Raw genomic sequence first — 17877 nt, forward strand, 5'->3', positions numbered from 1 at the left:
TTTGCCCATTAGGATTGGATGGTTCCAGTCTCAGCATTGTGCTCCTGGGTCCTTTCCCTCTTCACAGACGCGATGGAGGAAGGCAGCTGCCATGGGCCCTGATGGGGGATAGGGAGGCCTCAGTCCTGTCTGACTCAAGAGCTAGTCCAACCCCAGGTTCGCCTAGACCTTCTCCAAGATGAGTGTTCTGTGGAACCTTAATCTATCCACATAACTCTTGTTTTCTGTGTCTCTGAAGTGAGGATTTGAGGGTTTCGATGGCTACCCCAGTGCTGAGAACTGGCTCACTTTGGCTGAAGTGAGGATTTGAGGGTTTCGATGTCTACCCCAGTGCTGAGAACTGGCTCACTTTGGTGCCAGGGGACTTGCCCCCTTTGCCTCTGGCTGTGCAAGCTGCACAGTCTTTTCCTAATTACACCACCCTGTGGTTTTGCCGACTTCCGGGCTATTCATTATCTACGCTGACCTCCAGCTCGTTCTCTACCAAATATTTTTGGCCAGTCATTCACATTTCATTTTATTGTTTCTTTTTTTCATTGAGGTGAAATTCACCTCACATAAAATTAACCATTTTAAAGAATACCATTCACAACTTAGTAGATTCCCAGTGCTGTGCAACCACCACGTCTGTCTAGTTCCAAAACATTTTTATCATGCCACAAAGAGACCTCATACCCAATAGCAGTCACTTCCCATCCCCTCCTCTCCCCATCCCCTGGCAACCACCAACCTGCATTCTGTCTCAATGGATTGAAAGATCCTGGACATTTCGTAAACTGGAATCGTGCGGTGCATGGACTTTGGGTCTGGCTTGCTTAGCTTTGCATCAATCATGTTTTGAGATTTGTCCATGTGGTAGCAGGTGTGGGTGCTTTGTTCCTTTCTATGGCTGAATCCTGTTCCATGGTGCAGAGAGTCCTTTTGTTTATCCACTCAGTGCTGGGCGTTTGCCTTGTTCACGGCTTTGACTGTCATGACTAGTGCACTAGGAGCATGTGCCTGCAGGTATCTGTTAAGACACCTGTTGTCTGTTCTCTTGGGTCAGTGGCTGGGGGCGGAGTTGCTGGCTTATGCGGTGACTGTGTGTAACTTTTGGAGGAGCCACTGACCATGTGGATGTTTTCAGCTGAGAGCGTTGAGAGTTTTGCGCTTTGCCTTTCGAGTTCTCTAGGAAGCAAGCCACCAGCACGCCTGCTTACACAGTCTCCTCTGCATCTGTGTCGCCAGTTTACCAAGGTCATTTTGAATTCTCCTGCCACCCTCCCAAGACTTGGCCACCCACCACCTTGGTTTCCTTTGCACACTTAGCACGTTTCCTATCCTGTCATTTAAGCCACTTACGAAGTGTTAAATGCACCAGGCCCCAGGCCAATCCCACTCCAGCAGCCAGTTTGTCCTGACATGCTCTCCATGCTTGCAGCCGGCCTTCTCTGTGTCCCTTGGGTCCCCCAGAGCCACACGGCCACACGAAACCAGAGTTTGCTTGTGATGGGGCTGCAGAGATCTCCAAAGATGAGCTCCAGGGCTCTCCTGGTGGGCACAAGGCCGTGGCTGTCTCTCCCGTGGCTCCCTAGCTGGCGCAGCTTGTGTGGCACCATCAAGGGTGAGAGAGGGACCTGGTCAGCTTGGGGCAGTGGCAGTAGAAGCGGCACTGGCACTCAGGTTTCTCAAAAGCACAAGGATGAGTGAGAGGTGGGGCTCGGGGTCAGATTAGGGGAAATGAAAATGCTACTGAGCAGGGCGATGGTGTGGAGCTCCCAGACAGGGAGTAAAATTAGCATGAGACAGACCATGGGGCAGGAGCAAAGACTCGGGAGAGGAAGAAGCTGGGGAACTTGGAGGGCACCCTGCAGGCATCGCCAGCAGACCCGGAAAAGGCAAGTCTCTGTTGAAGGGAGTGGCTCTTCCCTCGTCAACACTGCCAGGAGGCAGTTTCTTTAAATCTTAAGGGGACTGGGCCTGCCGATCTGGCTTCCAGGGCAGAAGACTCGTCCTTCCCTGCCTAAGGACCTTCCTTATGCCGTGGGCCAGCAATGGTGTCTGTTTGGTGTGTGTTTGCGGCAGAAAGGGTTGGGGTCGAAGCTGGACCCCCAGCCTGTGCCCACAGCTCTGTCACTGCTTACCATGGTCCTGGCCAAGTCTTCCTTTCCAGGCTTTCTCTGAGCCCTCACTTGTCAAACAGGAGGAAGGATGAGATGGTATGGAAGGTCCCCTCCATCACTGATGGCCTCCAAGCCCTCAGAGGTTTGTTCCCAGGGGTTTCACTATTTGGGTCCAGTCCTTCTGTGGCCCAGTTCTTGACTGTGAGCTTTTGACTAAAACTCACCCAGACTTGATGGTGGGCATAGCAAGAGCCTGTATCTCCAAGGCACAAGAGGGGGTTGTGCAGGACTCAACTTGTCCCAGGTGTGGGGACGTCTTGCAGCCCTGCCCAGCTCACCAGGTACCAGCAGGTGCACATGGTCTACATGGCAGCCTCAATCCCTAAGGCATGTCCAGCCCATCTCAGTGTCTCCCTCTGCACAGGTGGGAGCTATCGGCGACGAGGAGGAGTGGGTCACCCTCTATGAAGAGGAGAATGAGCCTGATGCCCAGACGCTGGAGATCCCAAACCTCACACCCTACACTCACTACAGGTGAGAACAGCAGTGATAAGCTGTTACAGGAGGAAACACTGGCAGCCCAGGCAGGTGCCTTCTGTTGGCAATAGTAAAACCCAGTCATACGTATGCAAATCAGATGTTTCCTAGTGGCAATAACAGTACCTAAAAGCCTTAAGGAGCAGGCAGGATGCATAGCTTGGTGTTATTCCAAGGAAGATGATAGGCAGATGTTAGACTCATGAGGCTCCTTCTATCAGTACCAGCTGGCAAAACACCCCATAGAAATGGCCCACTGTTATTATATTAGGCTGAATAACCAAGAACCACAGGCAGCAGAGATGTGGCACTTTACCAAACTCCACAACCTCTTGGGACTATTAACGTGCCGTGTGCAAACAAAGCAGATGTCCTAGGAAGATCCTTCTGCTCCCCTTCCCAAGCAGGGCCCAGGAGCTGCTAGTCTCACTTATCAAGCAATTAACATGCCATTTAACCTTTAGCTTCTTGAACCCCGAAACTGATCCGGGCAGTAAATCCTTGGCCTTAACAAAGGTTAGGGTGATTATGAGCTGTTAGTACTGTGATCACTTCCCGTAAGGCCTTTGAAGGAGATGGAATTTCCAGTTATCACCAGATGTTGAGTTTGATAATGTCATTGTTCTGCCAGGATGGAACATTTCATAAGATTGGAGAATGAAAGAATAGGAATTACTAATTCAGGGACTAAAAGGTGAAATTACATCATTGTGAAGAATTTTTCTTTCCGGCACAAAACCAAAGTTAGAGTTAAAAAAAAAAAAAAAAAACCTAATGAGAGATGCTATTTAGCTTCTATTCATTTTAACATCCTTCAGAAGCTTAGAACAGACAAATCAGGACACAATACACTGGGTTTTAAAGAAAAACATTTAGCTTAAAATGAGCTGTTGGGATTCAAGACTTACCATGTGAAATTAACTGAAGCTATATAATTATTTCAAAGAACAGAAACTGTAAGTAGAGATCAGTGTCCCTGTCTGAAACCCAGGTACATTTGGGGAAACCTCTATAGTAAATGTATATGTGCATACTTGGGATATTTTTCTTGTATGTAAATTGAATTCAAATAATTGTTTATGTATATGTAAAGAAGAGACAGAACTGAAAGCATTCCTGTAGATTTTAGAGAACATTGAACTCCACCCTCATTTTATAGTTAAGGAAACGGAGATCATCTGATTTGCTGTAGGTCTCACAGTTACTCATTGGATGGAATCACAGAGTGTGGTGTGAGCTGATAGAGGCCTCAGTTACCTGACAAAGTTTATTCTGCCAATGTTGAGGATGCACCCGTGACCCAGCATCAGGAGATCCTGGCAACATGTGCCCAAGGTGGTCAGGGCACAGCTTGCTTTTATACATTTTAGGGAGACATGAGACATCAATCAATATATGCAAGGTGAACATTGGTTCAGTCTGGAAAGGCAGGAAAGCTTGAAGCAAAGGCAGGAAGACTCCAAGCAGGGAGGGGGCTTGCAGGTCACAGATAGGTGAGAGACAAAGGATCCCATTCTTCTGAGTTTCTGATGAGCCTTTCCAAAGGAGGCTATCAGATCTGCATTGATCTCAGTGAGCAGAGGGATGACTTTGAAGAGAATGAGAAGCAGGTTTGCCCTAACGCAGCTTGTGTTTTCCTTGTAGCTTAGTGATTTGGGGTTCAAGATATTTTCCTTTCACCCCTCATTCTTCTCCTGAACCAACAGAAAAAGAGATGCAGAGTGCCGTTGATCATTTAAAAGGCTGGACTTCAAAACTGCCCTTTGGTAGTGACATCCTGACATTCCAATTCTGTCCCATAGCTACTTGCACTTTAACCCCTCGAGGTTATCCTAAACTTGAATCAGGGCAACTGATGACATCAATTTCTGGACACCCAATCCATCCAACTAGATTTCACTTGCAAATTTAAAATTGTTGAGTTGCAACTGATGTACCTTTACCTTTCTTTGAAGGCTTTTAGGGGAAAAAGGGCACATATGCAATTTGCATTTTTTTTTTTTTTTTTCTGAGGCAGAGTCTCGCTCTGTCACCCAGGCTGGAGTGCAGTGACACCATCTCAGCTTATGCAACCTCTGCTTCCCTGGTTCAAGTGATTCTCCTGCATCAGCCTCTTGAGTAGCTGGGATTCCAGGCACCCGCCACCACGCCTGGCTAATTTTTGTATTTTTAGTAGAGACGAGATTTTGCCATGTTGGCCAGGCTGATCTGGAACTCTTGACCTCAGGTGATCCCCCGCTGCCTCCTGCCTCAGCCTCCCTAAGTGCTGGGATTTGATTCCCCGCCACCGCTTGCCTTGGCCTCCCTTAGTGCTAGGATTACAGGTGTGAGCCACCACACCTGGCCACAATTTGCACTTTTAATGAAACCAGGTGAAAAGAGGGTGTCCTTGAGCAATAGCCTTTATGATATGAGTAGACACCTATCTGAGCCCTCCCTTGAGAAACAGTCAGTGCCTTTGTGGTTTCGTTCTTTTCCTTCTTACCTTTGCTTTGCCTTGACTCTCATCAGTGGTTTTTCCTTTAGATTTCGAATGAAGCAAGTGAACATTGTTGGGCCGAGCCCCTACAGTCAGTCTTCCCGGGTCATCCAGACCCTACAGGCCCCACCTGACGTGGCTCCAACCAGCGTCACGGTCCGTACTGCCAGTGAGACCAGCCTGCGGCTTCGCTGGGTGGTGAGTGGGGGTGAGAAGGGAGGCTGGAGGCAAAGGGGTCCTGAGTTAGCCAGGGCACACACTAATCCAGGGCTTAGGAGTTTCTTAGTCACGCCTTTGTCCTAGTCAAAACTAATCTCATCGTCAAACCAAAAAGTATTGCATTTTACAATTAGTGTTGGATCTCAGGCCAGCCCAGGAGATCTGATTAATTAGTAGCATTACTCACTCTCTTCTTGGAACTGAGGAATATTCCTTGGGGCAGGAAAGCTGGGGGTGCCTCACGCCAGAACTCTAAGTCCTTAAGCTAGGTCAACATGGAACCAATACTCAATATTTGTAAGAGAGCCAGCCTGATATTTAATCAGAACGTTTGCCCACAAAATTAAGCCAAAATGTATTAAAAGAAATTATATGCAGCCAAAGTTACTGACAGGGTTTCATTTAATTCACAGAACAAAAGTTTCAGGGAAGAATAAAGTAGATGCTTCTAAGACTATCTCCCCCAGGAACACCTCCACGGAGCTGGCCTCACAGGACACGCCCATCCCTTACAACCCGTGAGGGTGGCAGTTCTGAGATGTCAGCTCATCGCGACCCCTCGTTCCTTCCTAGCCCCTGCCGGATTCTCAGTACAACGGGAACCCTGAGTCCGTGGGCTACAGGATTAAGTACTGGCGCTCAGACCTCCAGTCCTCAGCAGTGGCCCAAGTCGTCAGTGACCGGCTGGAGAGAGAATTCACCATCGAGGAGCTGGAGGAGTGGATGGAATACGAGCTGCAGATGCAGGCCTTCAACGCCGTCGGGGCCGGGCCGTGGAGCGAGGTGGTGCGGGGCCGGACGCGGGAGTCAGGTGAGGGGAAGGCGATTCCCATCCTGGAGACACCGCATTAGAGATGGGGCTGAGTGCCCCTGAGCCTCCAGATCCCAGGCTAGTGGCGTCTCATTGGCCTGTCCCACTTGTGTCTGTCTTGGAGCTTTCCTAATCCCGGGTTTGGCCAGACTCGGCAGGAATTTCTGTCTGATTTCATTAGGGCCCCAAGCCATTCACTGGAAACTGGTGATGATTTCCAACAGGGGCTCGACTCACATTACTATTTTCTGAATTAGGGATAATTTTCGCTAACGATGAAAAGCAAGAGTGTGTAAAGTTCCTATGGGGAATCTTTAAAATACAAGGTATTCAGGACCTTCTTGTCACAAATTAATAGAGGTAGTATGTTAAGTAATCTAGCCTGTGGTAATAAGTAGGCCTCCAAAAGTTTAATTGCTTGAACATAATAGGAGTTTACTTCTCACTCATATTGTGGTCTAAGGTGGGCGTTCCTGTTTGGCGGGTGGCTCTCTTCCACGAGGTGATTCAGGGACCCAGGCTTTACCGTTCTGTGGGACTAATCTCCTTCTGCACCCAGCTGCCAGCAGGGAAAAGAAGGCAAAGAATGGACCTCTTCAGACCTGTTCAGGAGTGGAACGTCACTCTGTTCATCTTCTTGGGGCTCAGTCATGGGGCTCTGCCACTTGCCAGGAAGAAATGGAGCAGTGTTTTTGGCCAACCTTGAGCAGACCTCTGCTGCACTGTGCTAATGCTGAAAGTGGCTGCCTAATCTTCTAGGCTTTGTGGACTAACTTCCGCTCGCCAACTGTGGGTCAGAGGAGCTTTTCTTGCCCCCCTCCTTAAATTTTTAGAAACCCAAGGGAAGGACGGCAATTAACGCTCATGAAGGACTCACTGTCACCTGACTCCGGTCCCTTCAGTCTGATCTGAATTAGTGAGGTTCTGTCTGGAGAAGGAATGAACCAGCTGCACCTCTGCCCCAGGCTTCTTGGATGAGAGTCACAGCTTGTGCTTGATAGATGGAGGGGCTGTTCATTCTGGACTAACCTAGGCTGTTAGAAATACAACTTAAATTCCTGACCTTTGTCCAGACATGGGATGAGGAGGAGGTATGAAGGGTTGAGATGGTGAACTGGGTCAGTGGCCAGAGGAAAAGAACAAGACTCCCCCACTCCTTCCCCCAGGGAGCCTAGATCCATTTTGCTTATTGATGTCAAACCCTCTTATTCGCTCTCTTTTGCTTCTCTTCTCTGACTCTCTGCGTTAATGAGAATATTTGGCTCCATTGTTTTTGCTGTCGTAGACATGGCTCTGTTTCCTGGAGACAGCTCCTGAGCCCAGCATGAGTCCTCCTTTCCTTGGGGCTCCCAGGGCACAGAATCGCCCTTGAAGCTGGGGAGTAAAGAGATGGCCAGGGCCTGCCCACAGCTGTTTCCACCCCAGAGTCCTCGGAAATGCCCCGGATCTGCCCTCTCTGCAACCCAGAGCCTCCCTGCTTCTGTCCCTGTACTACAATGCCGTGCAAAGAGACAGTCCCCCTGTTGTTGTTTTCAATAGAAAAATTAATTAACTTGCTAGATGCTGGAAACTGCCTTAGGAGACACCGTTGGAACTCAGAGTGACTTTGATGGGAAATGGACAGAAAGATGAGCTAGGAAGCCAAGTGCGTGACGGGTATCAGAGAAAACCTCGCACAGTCAGCAGGAGGAGGCGGAGGACGTGGGGGCACAAGGCCTGTTGGCATGGCTGGAGGTGGCTTTGGGGGGCTGCCATCCTCAGGACAGAGGAGTTTAAAAGGGAGGAAAGCATAGACACTTGGGGGGCCCAGGGCTCCCGGGCCTGGCCTGTCTGCTCTAAAGATGAAGAGGGAAACATAGAAGGTGGTGCTGAGGTGGGAGGGCAGCCTCTGAGGACAGCTGGAGTGAGGACGCAGATCAGCTCCCAGCAATAAGGAAAGGGGCCTTGGAGCCCTGGGCGGTGCTGCCCCCTCACCTCTTCCTAATGCTCATCTTATCCGTGCCAGGTGCTGCAATGGGTGCAGGTGTTCCCAACACCACCCCTCCACCCTCGAGACAGCCAGGCCGGGGTGAGGAGTCTGCACCCTGGACTTGGGTCCAGCAGCGCCCAGCACACCGAGGGCACCAGCACGTGCCCAGTGCATCTGCAGGTGCCACCCACTCTGTGTGCCACAGCATGGAAGGGCCTGGGAAGCTCTGGATAAAGGCTCCTCTCATCCTTTCTTGCTCATTCCCCAGGTCCCGCTGGTGACAGGTCTCAACCTGCCGCCACCCTTGTAGGTTACTGTAATGCACAGTGGGTTGCAACGCACAGAAGCCCCCTGGGTTTCCTCAACGCTGGTCCACTTTCAGCCACCAGCACCAAGCCAAAGCTCCTGTGCCACTTTGTGGCTTTATTTCTTCCTACTCTTCTCAGAGGGCAGGAGGTGAGGGTAGACAGGAGGACTTTTAAGCAGTAGCAGGGAGAAGCAGAACAATGGCCTTGTGGGAATGCTGTTAGGGCGTGGCGTGAACCCTGGAGCCCACCAATGAGAGCCCCGGAAGAGCAGCCGTGGTGACAACCAGTGTGCTTCTGAGGGGACCAGTGTTTCAGGACGGAACTGCCCAAGCAGCAGGGCTGGGCCCAGTGTCCCTCGGCTCTCCTTCAGACTGAAGCTTTCATTACGTTCCAAAGGAAAGGTGGAGACACACCCACATGCAGCCTGGGATTGTGGTCACGTGGATTTCAAAAATCTCTGTTATCTTCACTGTCTGAGTCTTTGTGACAAAGGAGAGAACTTGAGAAGTTCAGAGGGACAGTTCTAAATCCAGTAAAAGGCAGGCCAAGAAAATAGTTTTTCAGAATTAAAACTTCTGCCATAACCAACAAAAACTTATGGATAAAATATAACTTTCTGGAATCTTAAATGTATTGGCCAGGCAGGGTCCTCACACCTATAATCCCAGCACTTTGGGAAGCTGAGTCTGGAGGATAGCTTGAGTCCAGGAGTTCAAGACCAGCCTAGGCAACATAGTGAGACCCCATCTCTACAAAAAATACAAAAATTAGCCAGGTGTGGTGGCATGCACCTGTAGCCCCAGCTACTTGGGAGGCTGAGGCAGGAAGATGGCTTGGGCCTGGGAGTTTGAGGCTGCACTGAGCTATGATCACACCACTGCATTCCAGCCTGGCCAACAGAGCAGGTTATTATGCCTCTAAAAAATAAGTAAATAAATGAATTCATCAACACACTCATAAGAAAAACAGGGAAATCCTCAGGTGTCAGAGGCATAACAGGAACTAGGAAGAATTCAGCAGGAAGTGCTGGGCTGGTGCCGCAGCTGCCCTGGGTGGGATAGGATCAGGTTGGATCTTTGCTGGTGGTTTCAGGACCTGGGGTAAGGAGTCTGCACCCTGGTCCTGGGCCCAGCAGTGCCCAGCACACTGTGGGCACCAGCACGCATCCAGTGTGTCTGCAGGTGCCACCGGGAACTGTAGATACACTGGGCAGGCCATGCAGTAACATGAGAGTCAGCTTTGAATCTGTGTAAGGGGAGAGTTAGGGCCTAAACTCCTGCAGTTGAGACACGGCTCTTGAAGGCCTTTCCCTCCTTCCTAGGAGAGGCTGAAACTCTGCCTGCAGAGGTTTGACTGTATGTCTACCTGGACTCTGAGTAGAGAATGGAAAGTCAGTCTGAGCCCTGTGCCCAGCTCAGGACTGGGTTTTGAATTTGCATTATATGGATGGCCCAGGAACTCCCAGAACAGAAATTAATGTAACATTTGGTTCCAGAAACCAAAAGCACAAGCAACTAAAGAAAAAGTAGATACATTAGACCTCATCAGAATGAAAACCTTTATGCTTCAAAGAATGTCATAAAGGAAATGAAAAAAACTCCCCAAATGGAAGAAAATATTTGCAAATTATGTATCTCATGAGGGATTTATATCTAGAATATATAAAGACTTCACAACAAAAAGACAAATGACCCAATTAAAAACTGGGCAAAGGATCGGCATAGACATTCCTCCCAAGGAGATTTACAAATGGCCAGCAAGCACATGAAAACATGCTCAACATCATTAACTGTTAGGGAAATGCAAATCTAAGCTGCAATGAGATATCACTTCACACTCCTAAAATAAGATGGCTAAAATAAGAAAAGTTGGACAATAACAGGTATTGGTGGGCATAGAGAAATTGGAATGCTTGTACGTTGCTGGTGGGAATATTAAATGATTCAGAAATGTTGGAAAACAGTTGGCATTCCTCAGGAGGTTGAGCAGGGAATCACCATACGACAAAGCAACTCTACTCTAGGTATGTACCCAAGAGAACAGAAAACATATGTCTACACAAAATCTTGCACATAAATGTTCATAGCAGCTTTATCCATAGTAGCCAAAAAGTGGAAACAACCAAAATATCCCTCATTTGACAAATGGATAAATAAAATGTGGTCTATGCATTCAATGGATGACTCAGCAATAAAAAGGAATGGAATTCTGATATATGCTACAGTGTGGGTGAACCTTGAAAATATTAGGCTAAGTGAAAGAGACCAGGCACAAGAGACCACATATTGTGTGATTCTATTTGTAGGAAACATCTAGAATAGGCAAATCTAGAGAGGCAGAAAGTAAATTCATGGTTTCCTAGACTAAGAGAGAGCATTTGAGAGGAATGGGAAGTGATGGGTGATGGAAACAGAGCTTCTTTTGGGGATGATGAGATGTTCCAAAGTTCATCATGATGATGGTTACACAACTCTGAATCCACTAAAAAATATTGAATTGTACAATTTAGGGGAATTGTATGATATATTAATAATCTCACAATAAGGCTTGAAAAAAAAGCTCAGCCTTCCTGAGATTAATTTTATACAGATAAAATGTTATTAAAATAAGTATGGGCTGGGGGCTGTGATTCGTACCTATAATCCCAACACTTTGAGAGGCAGAGGCAGGAGGATTACCAGGAGCTTGAGACCAGCCTGGGCAACATAGCAAGACCCCATCTCTACAAAATAAAAATAAAAACTATAGAAAATTAGCCAGGCATGGTAGCACATGCCTGTAGTCCCAGCTACTTGGGAGGCTGAGGCAGGAGAACTGCTTCAGCCCAGGAGGTTGAGCCTGCCATGAACTACGATCACACCCCTGCACTGCAGCCTGGGTGGCAGAGCAAGACCCTGTCTCTAAAAAAAATAATAAGTATGGCTCATAGATTGTACACTTTGCCTATGGTTGGAAGGCCCAGAAAATCTTTGTATAATATCTTCTTACCCTCAGGGAAAACAGTGATCAACTCTTCCTGAAATAGTTACATATCATACCCCAATAAAGGATTTTACTCTCCTCCAAAAATAAAACAAAAAGAAAATACACAAAAAACTAAAGAAACATGGTTTCAGGCCAGACCATCTGGGCAATCAACAGAAGCAAAAATGATTCCTCTCTGGAGAGATATTGCCAAAGCCAAATTATCCAAAATAAAAAGACTTTTTAAAGATGAATCACAATTGTCAAGCACACAGGCAATGATTTGCCATGAGTAAAAATGACCAGTTTTAAAAAAGAGAGAAAGATAGAGGGCTTCAATTACATTAACATACATAGAAGTCTGAGAGAAATATATAATAACTACATTTAAAATTATTAAAGTCTTAGTAAAATAAAGCATTAACATTTTAAGTAAAGATTAAGGTACCATTTCCTAAAGCAGATTTGTTTTTAGAAAAAATAAATGGGACACAGTCATTGAAAATGAAAGCAGTTTAGACACTGCCAAAAAGAGAATTACCAAATTAAAAGCTAGATTTGAGTAAATAACTATTAAAACAACATAAAGACATAAGATTGAAAATAAAGAGATTAAAAGACATGAAGAACAGAATGAGATCTACCACATAGCTAATAGGACTCGAAAGAGGAAGCAAATGAGAGTTACAAAATACACAGAGATAATAGCCGAGAAATTCCAGGGTTGATGGAAAGCATTATTTACAATACTGAAGAAACACCAATCCCGAGTGGAGTAAATAAAACTGAATTCATACCAAGATGTATTTGCTACAACTGTAAAATGCCAAAGAGAAAATCTTAAAAACAATTGGAGTGAAAGGCAGATAATCACAAAGGCAAGACCATTTGACTGAGGTGACTATTCAGGAGCAACAGAGGCCAGAAGACAACGGGATAATAATCTTGAAGGAGCTAAAAGCAAATAACTGCCAACCTCAAATTTTATACCCAGATAAACTAATCTTCCAGGATTTTATTCAGAAAACAGCAAAGTAAATGCTATATAAAAATGAAGACAATTTAATCAAAATAGAAATATTGTTTTGATAATTTTTCAAATAATACTCTTTTTTTTTGAGGTGGAGTCTCACTCTGTCAGCTGGAGTGCAGTGGCATGATCTTGGCTCACTGCAACCTCTGCCTCCTGGGTGCAAGCGATTCTCCTGCCTTAGCCTCCCAAGTAGCGGGGATTACAGGTGCCCACCACCATGACCAGCTAATTTTGTATTTTTAGTAGAGATGGGGTTTCACCATGTTGGCCAGGCTGGTCTTGAACTCCTGACCTCAAGTGATCTGCCCACCTTGGTTTCCCAAGGTGCTGGGATTACAGGCATAAGCCATCACACCCGGCCAAGAACACTCTTTAAAAAAAAAAAAAAAAAAAAGGAAACCTATGGCAAAACTGCTGATTTGAGACTTTTTTTTTTTAAACAAACATTTCTAGCTGTTGAAAACCTATCTTTATAGTAGTCAAGAGAATGCAGAGGATAATATTTTATGTGTAAATGTATTCCAGGGTTTTTCTTCTGACTTTGTTTTTTTCAGACACTCTTGTATCATCTTTTACACAAGAACCCTGAGGAGACTTTCTCTAGCAATGTTGTTTATTTTTGTAGATGCTGCTGTGTTTTAATTAATATTGAGATATAGATTTTGTATCAAAAGAAGCAAGTGGATTTACCTTTGTCCTAGCTGATTGTAGCATGTATGGTGATACGGTTTGGCTCCGTGTCCCCACCCAAATCTCATCTCAAATTGTAATCTCCACATGTCAAGGGAGGGACCTGGTGGGAGGTGATTGGATCATGGGGGCAATTTCCACCATGCTGTTCTCATGATAGTGAGTGAGTTCTCACAAGATCTGATGGTTTTATAAGGGGCTCTTCCTCCTTTACTCTCTCTTTTCTCTCCTGCTGGCATGTGAGGAAGTTCCTTGCTTCCCCTTCACCTTCCACCACGATTGTAATCCTGAGGCCTCTCCAGCCATGTGTAACTCTGAGTCAGTTAAACCTCTTTCCTTTATAAACTACCCAGTCTTGGGTATTTATTTATCACAGTGTGAAAATGGACTGATACATATGGCTAGAGGGGAATCACACAGAGCCCTTGCAGAATCCACTGTATCAGCCTCACTGTTTTTCTGTTCATAGTTCATGTTCTGTTCACTTGTTCAGAGGATTTTGATCAAGAGTAGGAATTGTTCTTGCAACTGAAGCTTTGTTTTGTCAGTTATTACATTCTTTCTTATTTTGAGGGTTATAGCTTATGGAAAGGTATTTTTTAGTTTTTAATTGAATTTGTGTTTAATTAGAAACTTTGGTGCAACACATATTGCTCTGGGAAAAAAAGTTTTGGTTCACGTGTTTCCATCAAAAATTTTATAATTGGGTTATTGATCTTCATTTCAAGATGTGGATGATTCAGATTTTGGACATGTTGAATGCTGGAATAACGAGCTCCCAGGGACCCCTCTTCTGGTTGGTGCTGGTGCTCCATCTCTGCCCCTCCTCCCACCTGGGGAATCTCAGGGGCCCAGATGCTGCAGGACTTCAGCTCCCCCTCCTTGTGTTTAGCTCATCAGAACGGAGATTTCACAGCCTTCTTCTCTGGGACTCTCCCCACCTCTGACTGGCAAGGCCCTCCCAGGTGCAGCAGTTTTGACTTTGGGCCTTCCCTGGCCCTACTAACATCTGAAACTTACCCTCCCCAGCAGAAAACTTGATCCTATTTTGAGATGGGGGGAGGCAGGGATGAGATGGGGAGGTGAAGGGGTTGCCAGGGCTGAATGGTGAGTGGACCTGATGGAGAGGGAGAAAGATTGGAGAGAGAATAAAACAACTGCCCTTTGTCTGAAATAAGTCTCCCCTCAATGGAAATAGCAGCTCCTGGGAGCTTAGGAATTGCCCAGTGTGCAGGAATGCTGAAAACATGCAGAGAACACACAGCAGAATGCTCGGAGCCACATTTCAATGAAGTTTACTGTTTTGAAGTGCAGTTTAACAGGTTCTGTGACATCTTATGATATATTATGATATATTCTAAGGATAAATGAGGCCTTAAAAACCAAGAGAGACCACATGAGGAGGAACAGCGAGCTGCATAGTGTGAAATCCTACAGAGGGGAGAGAAAAAAATGAAGGAGAAAAGAAGCCATAGAATGGCTTTGTTTTTAATGAAAGGGGAATTCCCAAGAACATCTCAAAACGTAAGATGTCAGGTTGGAAAGGGAGTTGAATCTACTTCAAAATAGATGATGGGTAAGAGGTTTCTTTTTCAATTCTTGAAAACTTTGCAACTCCATGGCAGATCTTGTCCTCGTAGGATTTAAATGCGCTGAAATTTCCATCCTGAACTCTGCCATTTTCTTTGCTTTAGCTGCCTCACCTCCCTATCTCCACGTGAGAAGTTCAGCTGCGTTCAAAGCCCCGTTGGTGTCCGAATTGCTGCAATCCCTAGGTTGCCCTCATTCTCCAAGGAGGGGGTTGGCTCTCCAGTAAATACCTGCTCATCCCACCACATCTTAGAAAAACAGCTGTGATTTGTAGGTCTATAGGGAGAATTGGGCACTCACAGTTTCCCACAGGAAGCAGTTAAAGATTATAGAAGTGGACCATTTGTGTTGCGATGACAATGGCCTCTCTTTTTGCAGACAGGGACAGAGGTTTTAGAACCTGGTACCAACATCTTGGGCATACAGTGTTTGGTGTTCTTACCTTATTCTAAATATATTCGGATACGTTGTAGGTTTACATTTTTTTTTTAATGTCAGTGCCCCCTTTAGCTCATAGTTGATTCAAGGTCCCAGTTTATCAAACTTTTGTATAAAATGAGCAATGTGCAAGCCATTTCCTGGTAACAGCCATGGTGGCATTTAAGACACCCTATGGGAGCTCTGTGCAGGCCCAGGGAGCAGGAGTGAGCCGGGTGGAGCCACAGCTGGAAGGCACCAGGGACTTGGGGCTGCATCTGTGACAAGCCCCCTTCCTCTTTGGAGAACTGAGCAAACTTCACATTGCAAGTATTCCCTTTCCGTGACACCTCTCTACTCAAATAAATGGATAGTATTTCATAGAAGCACTGAGTAACTGAATGAATGACTCTCAACTGACATATTTGGGAAGATTGGACTGGCTGGCATTATCTCCCTCCAAAAATAGAACGGGGCTCACAGTGGTTTTATAGTGACAGGCATCACTGGGGGTTTTCTATTTTGTGGACACATTCACTGACCTACACCCAGCAGCCGATCTAATGTCCATGCAGGGAAGGTGCTCAGCATGGTAGGGAGAGAAGGGAAGGGAGAGATGTTGCCTCCCAGGGCTCTCAGGATCAGGGAGCGTGCCCCTACCTGGGGGCAGGCATCCCAGGCCTTTGCTCTGCAGGTTCCTCTGTGGTTTCAGAGACCCCACAGGGTGTGGTGAGGGTGCGGTGTGGCCACTGACTCGCGTCCTGAGGCTTAGTCATCCTCAGCCGCTGGCCCTGTTAGGCTATGGCCTGCCTTGGGGCTGTCCTTTCTTGCCCCTCCCTTGTCTAGGGAAACACCTGTTTGTGGTGGTGAGGGGAGAAGCTTCCCACACAGCATGGGAACAGCTCTTCTAGGATGCACATGAACCCTGGCATTGTCTTAAAGACTGTGTTCGTGTCATAGCAGAATGCCCCAAACGGGGTGGCTTAAATGACAGAAATGTTTTCTGTTACCATTCTGGAAGGTGGAATCTGAGCTGGAGGTGTTGGCAGGGCCATGATCCCCCTGAAAGCTTGGGAAGGATCTGTCCTGGGCCCCTCTCCAGCATCTGGTGGTTCCGTGGCTCGGACAACCTCTCTCCCATGTCCCCACAGAGTTCTCCCTGTGTGTGTCTGTCTCCTCCCATGGCACTCTCCATGTTGTGTGTCTGTGGACAAATTCCTTTTTTTATATGGGCACTAGTCATACTGGATCAGGGGCCCACCCTATGCAGTATGACCACATCTTAACGAGTTACATCTGCAACAACTGTGTCTCCAAATAAGGTCACCTTCTGAGATACCGGAGGTTAGGATCACAAAATAAGGATTCAGGGGGCACAAGTTCAAGCCATAACAAAGATCAAACTACTCTCGTATAGAAAATCTTGCAATTAAATGTCATAGGTTGCATTATTGTGCAAGCCCCCCACCATGTTACTTTCTGTCTTCAGACTAACAGTGCTACCCTCTCAGTCTCTGTGTAATGAGGAAGTCTGAATGTCTGAAGGAATAGATGAGTGAATGGATGGATGGATAGGTGATGGGCGAATGGATGGATGGGTGGATGGTAGATGAGTGAATGAGTGGATGGATGGGTGGATGGATGGATGGATGGGTGGGCAGATGGATGGATGGATGGGTGATGGGTGGATGATTGGATGTATGGATGGATGATAGATGGATGAGTGAATGGATGGATGGGTAAATGGATGGATGAATGAATAGATGGATGGATGGATGGGTAATGGGTGGATGGATGGATGGATGGATGATGGATGGATGAGTGAATGGATGGATGGGTAAATGGATGGATGAATGAATAGATGGATGGATGGATGGGTAATGGGTGGATGGATGGATGGATGGATGATGGATGGATGAGTGAATGGATGGATGGGTGAATGGATGGATGGAAAGATGGAATGATCGATTTATGGATGGATGGATGGGTGGATGGATGGATGGATGGATGGGTGATGGATGGATGGATGGATGGGTAGATGGATAGATGGATGATGGATGGAGGAATGAATGGATGGATGGGTGATGGATGGATGGATATGTAGATGGATAGATGGATGGAGGAATGAATCGATGGATGGGTGAATGGATGGATGAATGAATAGATGGATGGATGGATGGATGGATAGATGGATGATGGATGGATGAGTGAATGGATGAATGGGTGAATGGATGAATGGATGGAAGGATTGATTTATGGATGGATGGATGGATGGATGGATGGAGATGGATGGATGGTTGGATGGATAGATGAGTGGGTCTATGAAAGAGCAGAGGAAGTCCTCGCAAGTGTTCCTGCTACAGAGGTGCATGCGTGCATCCTGCTGTTCTTGGAGCCCTAGTAGGGCTTGTGAAGGAGAAGGAAACAGATGCTTCTACTCACCTCTGTGTGCCAGTGCCCTACCAGGCACCTCAGTGTTTGCTTTCATTCTCACTCTAAAGGCTAGGACTGGTCATAGCATCCTCCTTTCACTTTCTTCAAAACAACTAGCTATTGATCACCTGCTGACCAACAAGTGCTGACCACCAGGAGGGGAGAGTGAGAAGACTCTTAAGTAAGGAAGGTAGGCCAGGCTTAGCCTTTCACAAATGGGACAACTGAGGCACAGGTGATCAGAGCAGCATCTCCAGCTCCCACCCTGAGTCCGGCCTTACTCCATCACTCCAGGCTACTTCCCTGGGTATCCTGGAGACCACCT

General features: G+C 46.7%; 1 protein-coding gene across 4 annotated transcripts in view; it reads left to right on the forward strand.

The window, feature by feature from the left end:
- SDK1 (sidekick cell adhesion molecule 1) overlaps positions 1-17877 on the forward strand; it is a 963741-nt gene that overhangs the window by 803060 nt on the left and 142804 nt on the right. For all 4 annotated transcript variants that reach the window (XM_034963556.4, XM_063605603.1, XM_063605604.1 and 1 more), the window contains 3 exons: positions 2527-2636; positions 5166-5316; positions 5911-6148. In XM_034963556.4, the coding sequence (XP_034819447.2) occupies positions 2527-2636; positions 5166-5316; positions 5911-6148 (499 nt within the window). The remainder of the gene's footprint in view (positions 1-2526; positions 2637-5165; positions 5317-5910; positions 6149-17877) is intronic.

The sequence above is a fragment of the Pan paniscus genome, chromosome 6, assembly GCF_029289425.2.
Source record: "Pan paniscus chromosome 6, NHGRI_mPanPan1-v2.0_pri, whole genome shotgun sequence".
Taxonomy (NCBI): Eukaryota; Metazoa; Chordata; class Mammalia; order Primates; family Hominidae; genus Pan; species Pan paniscus.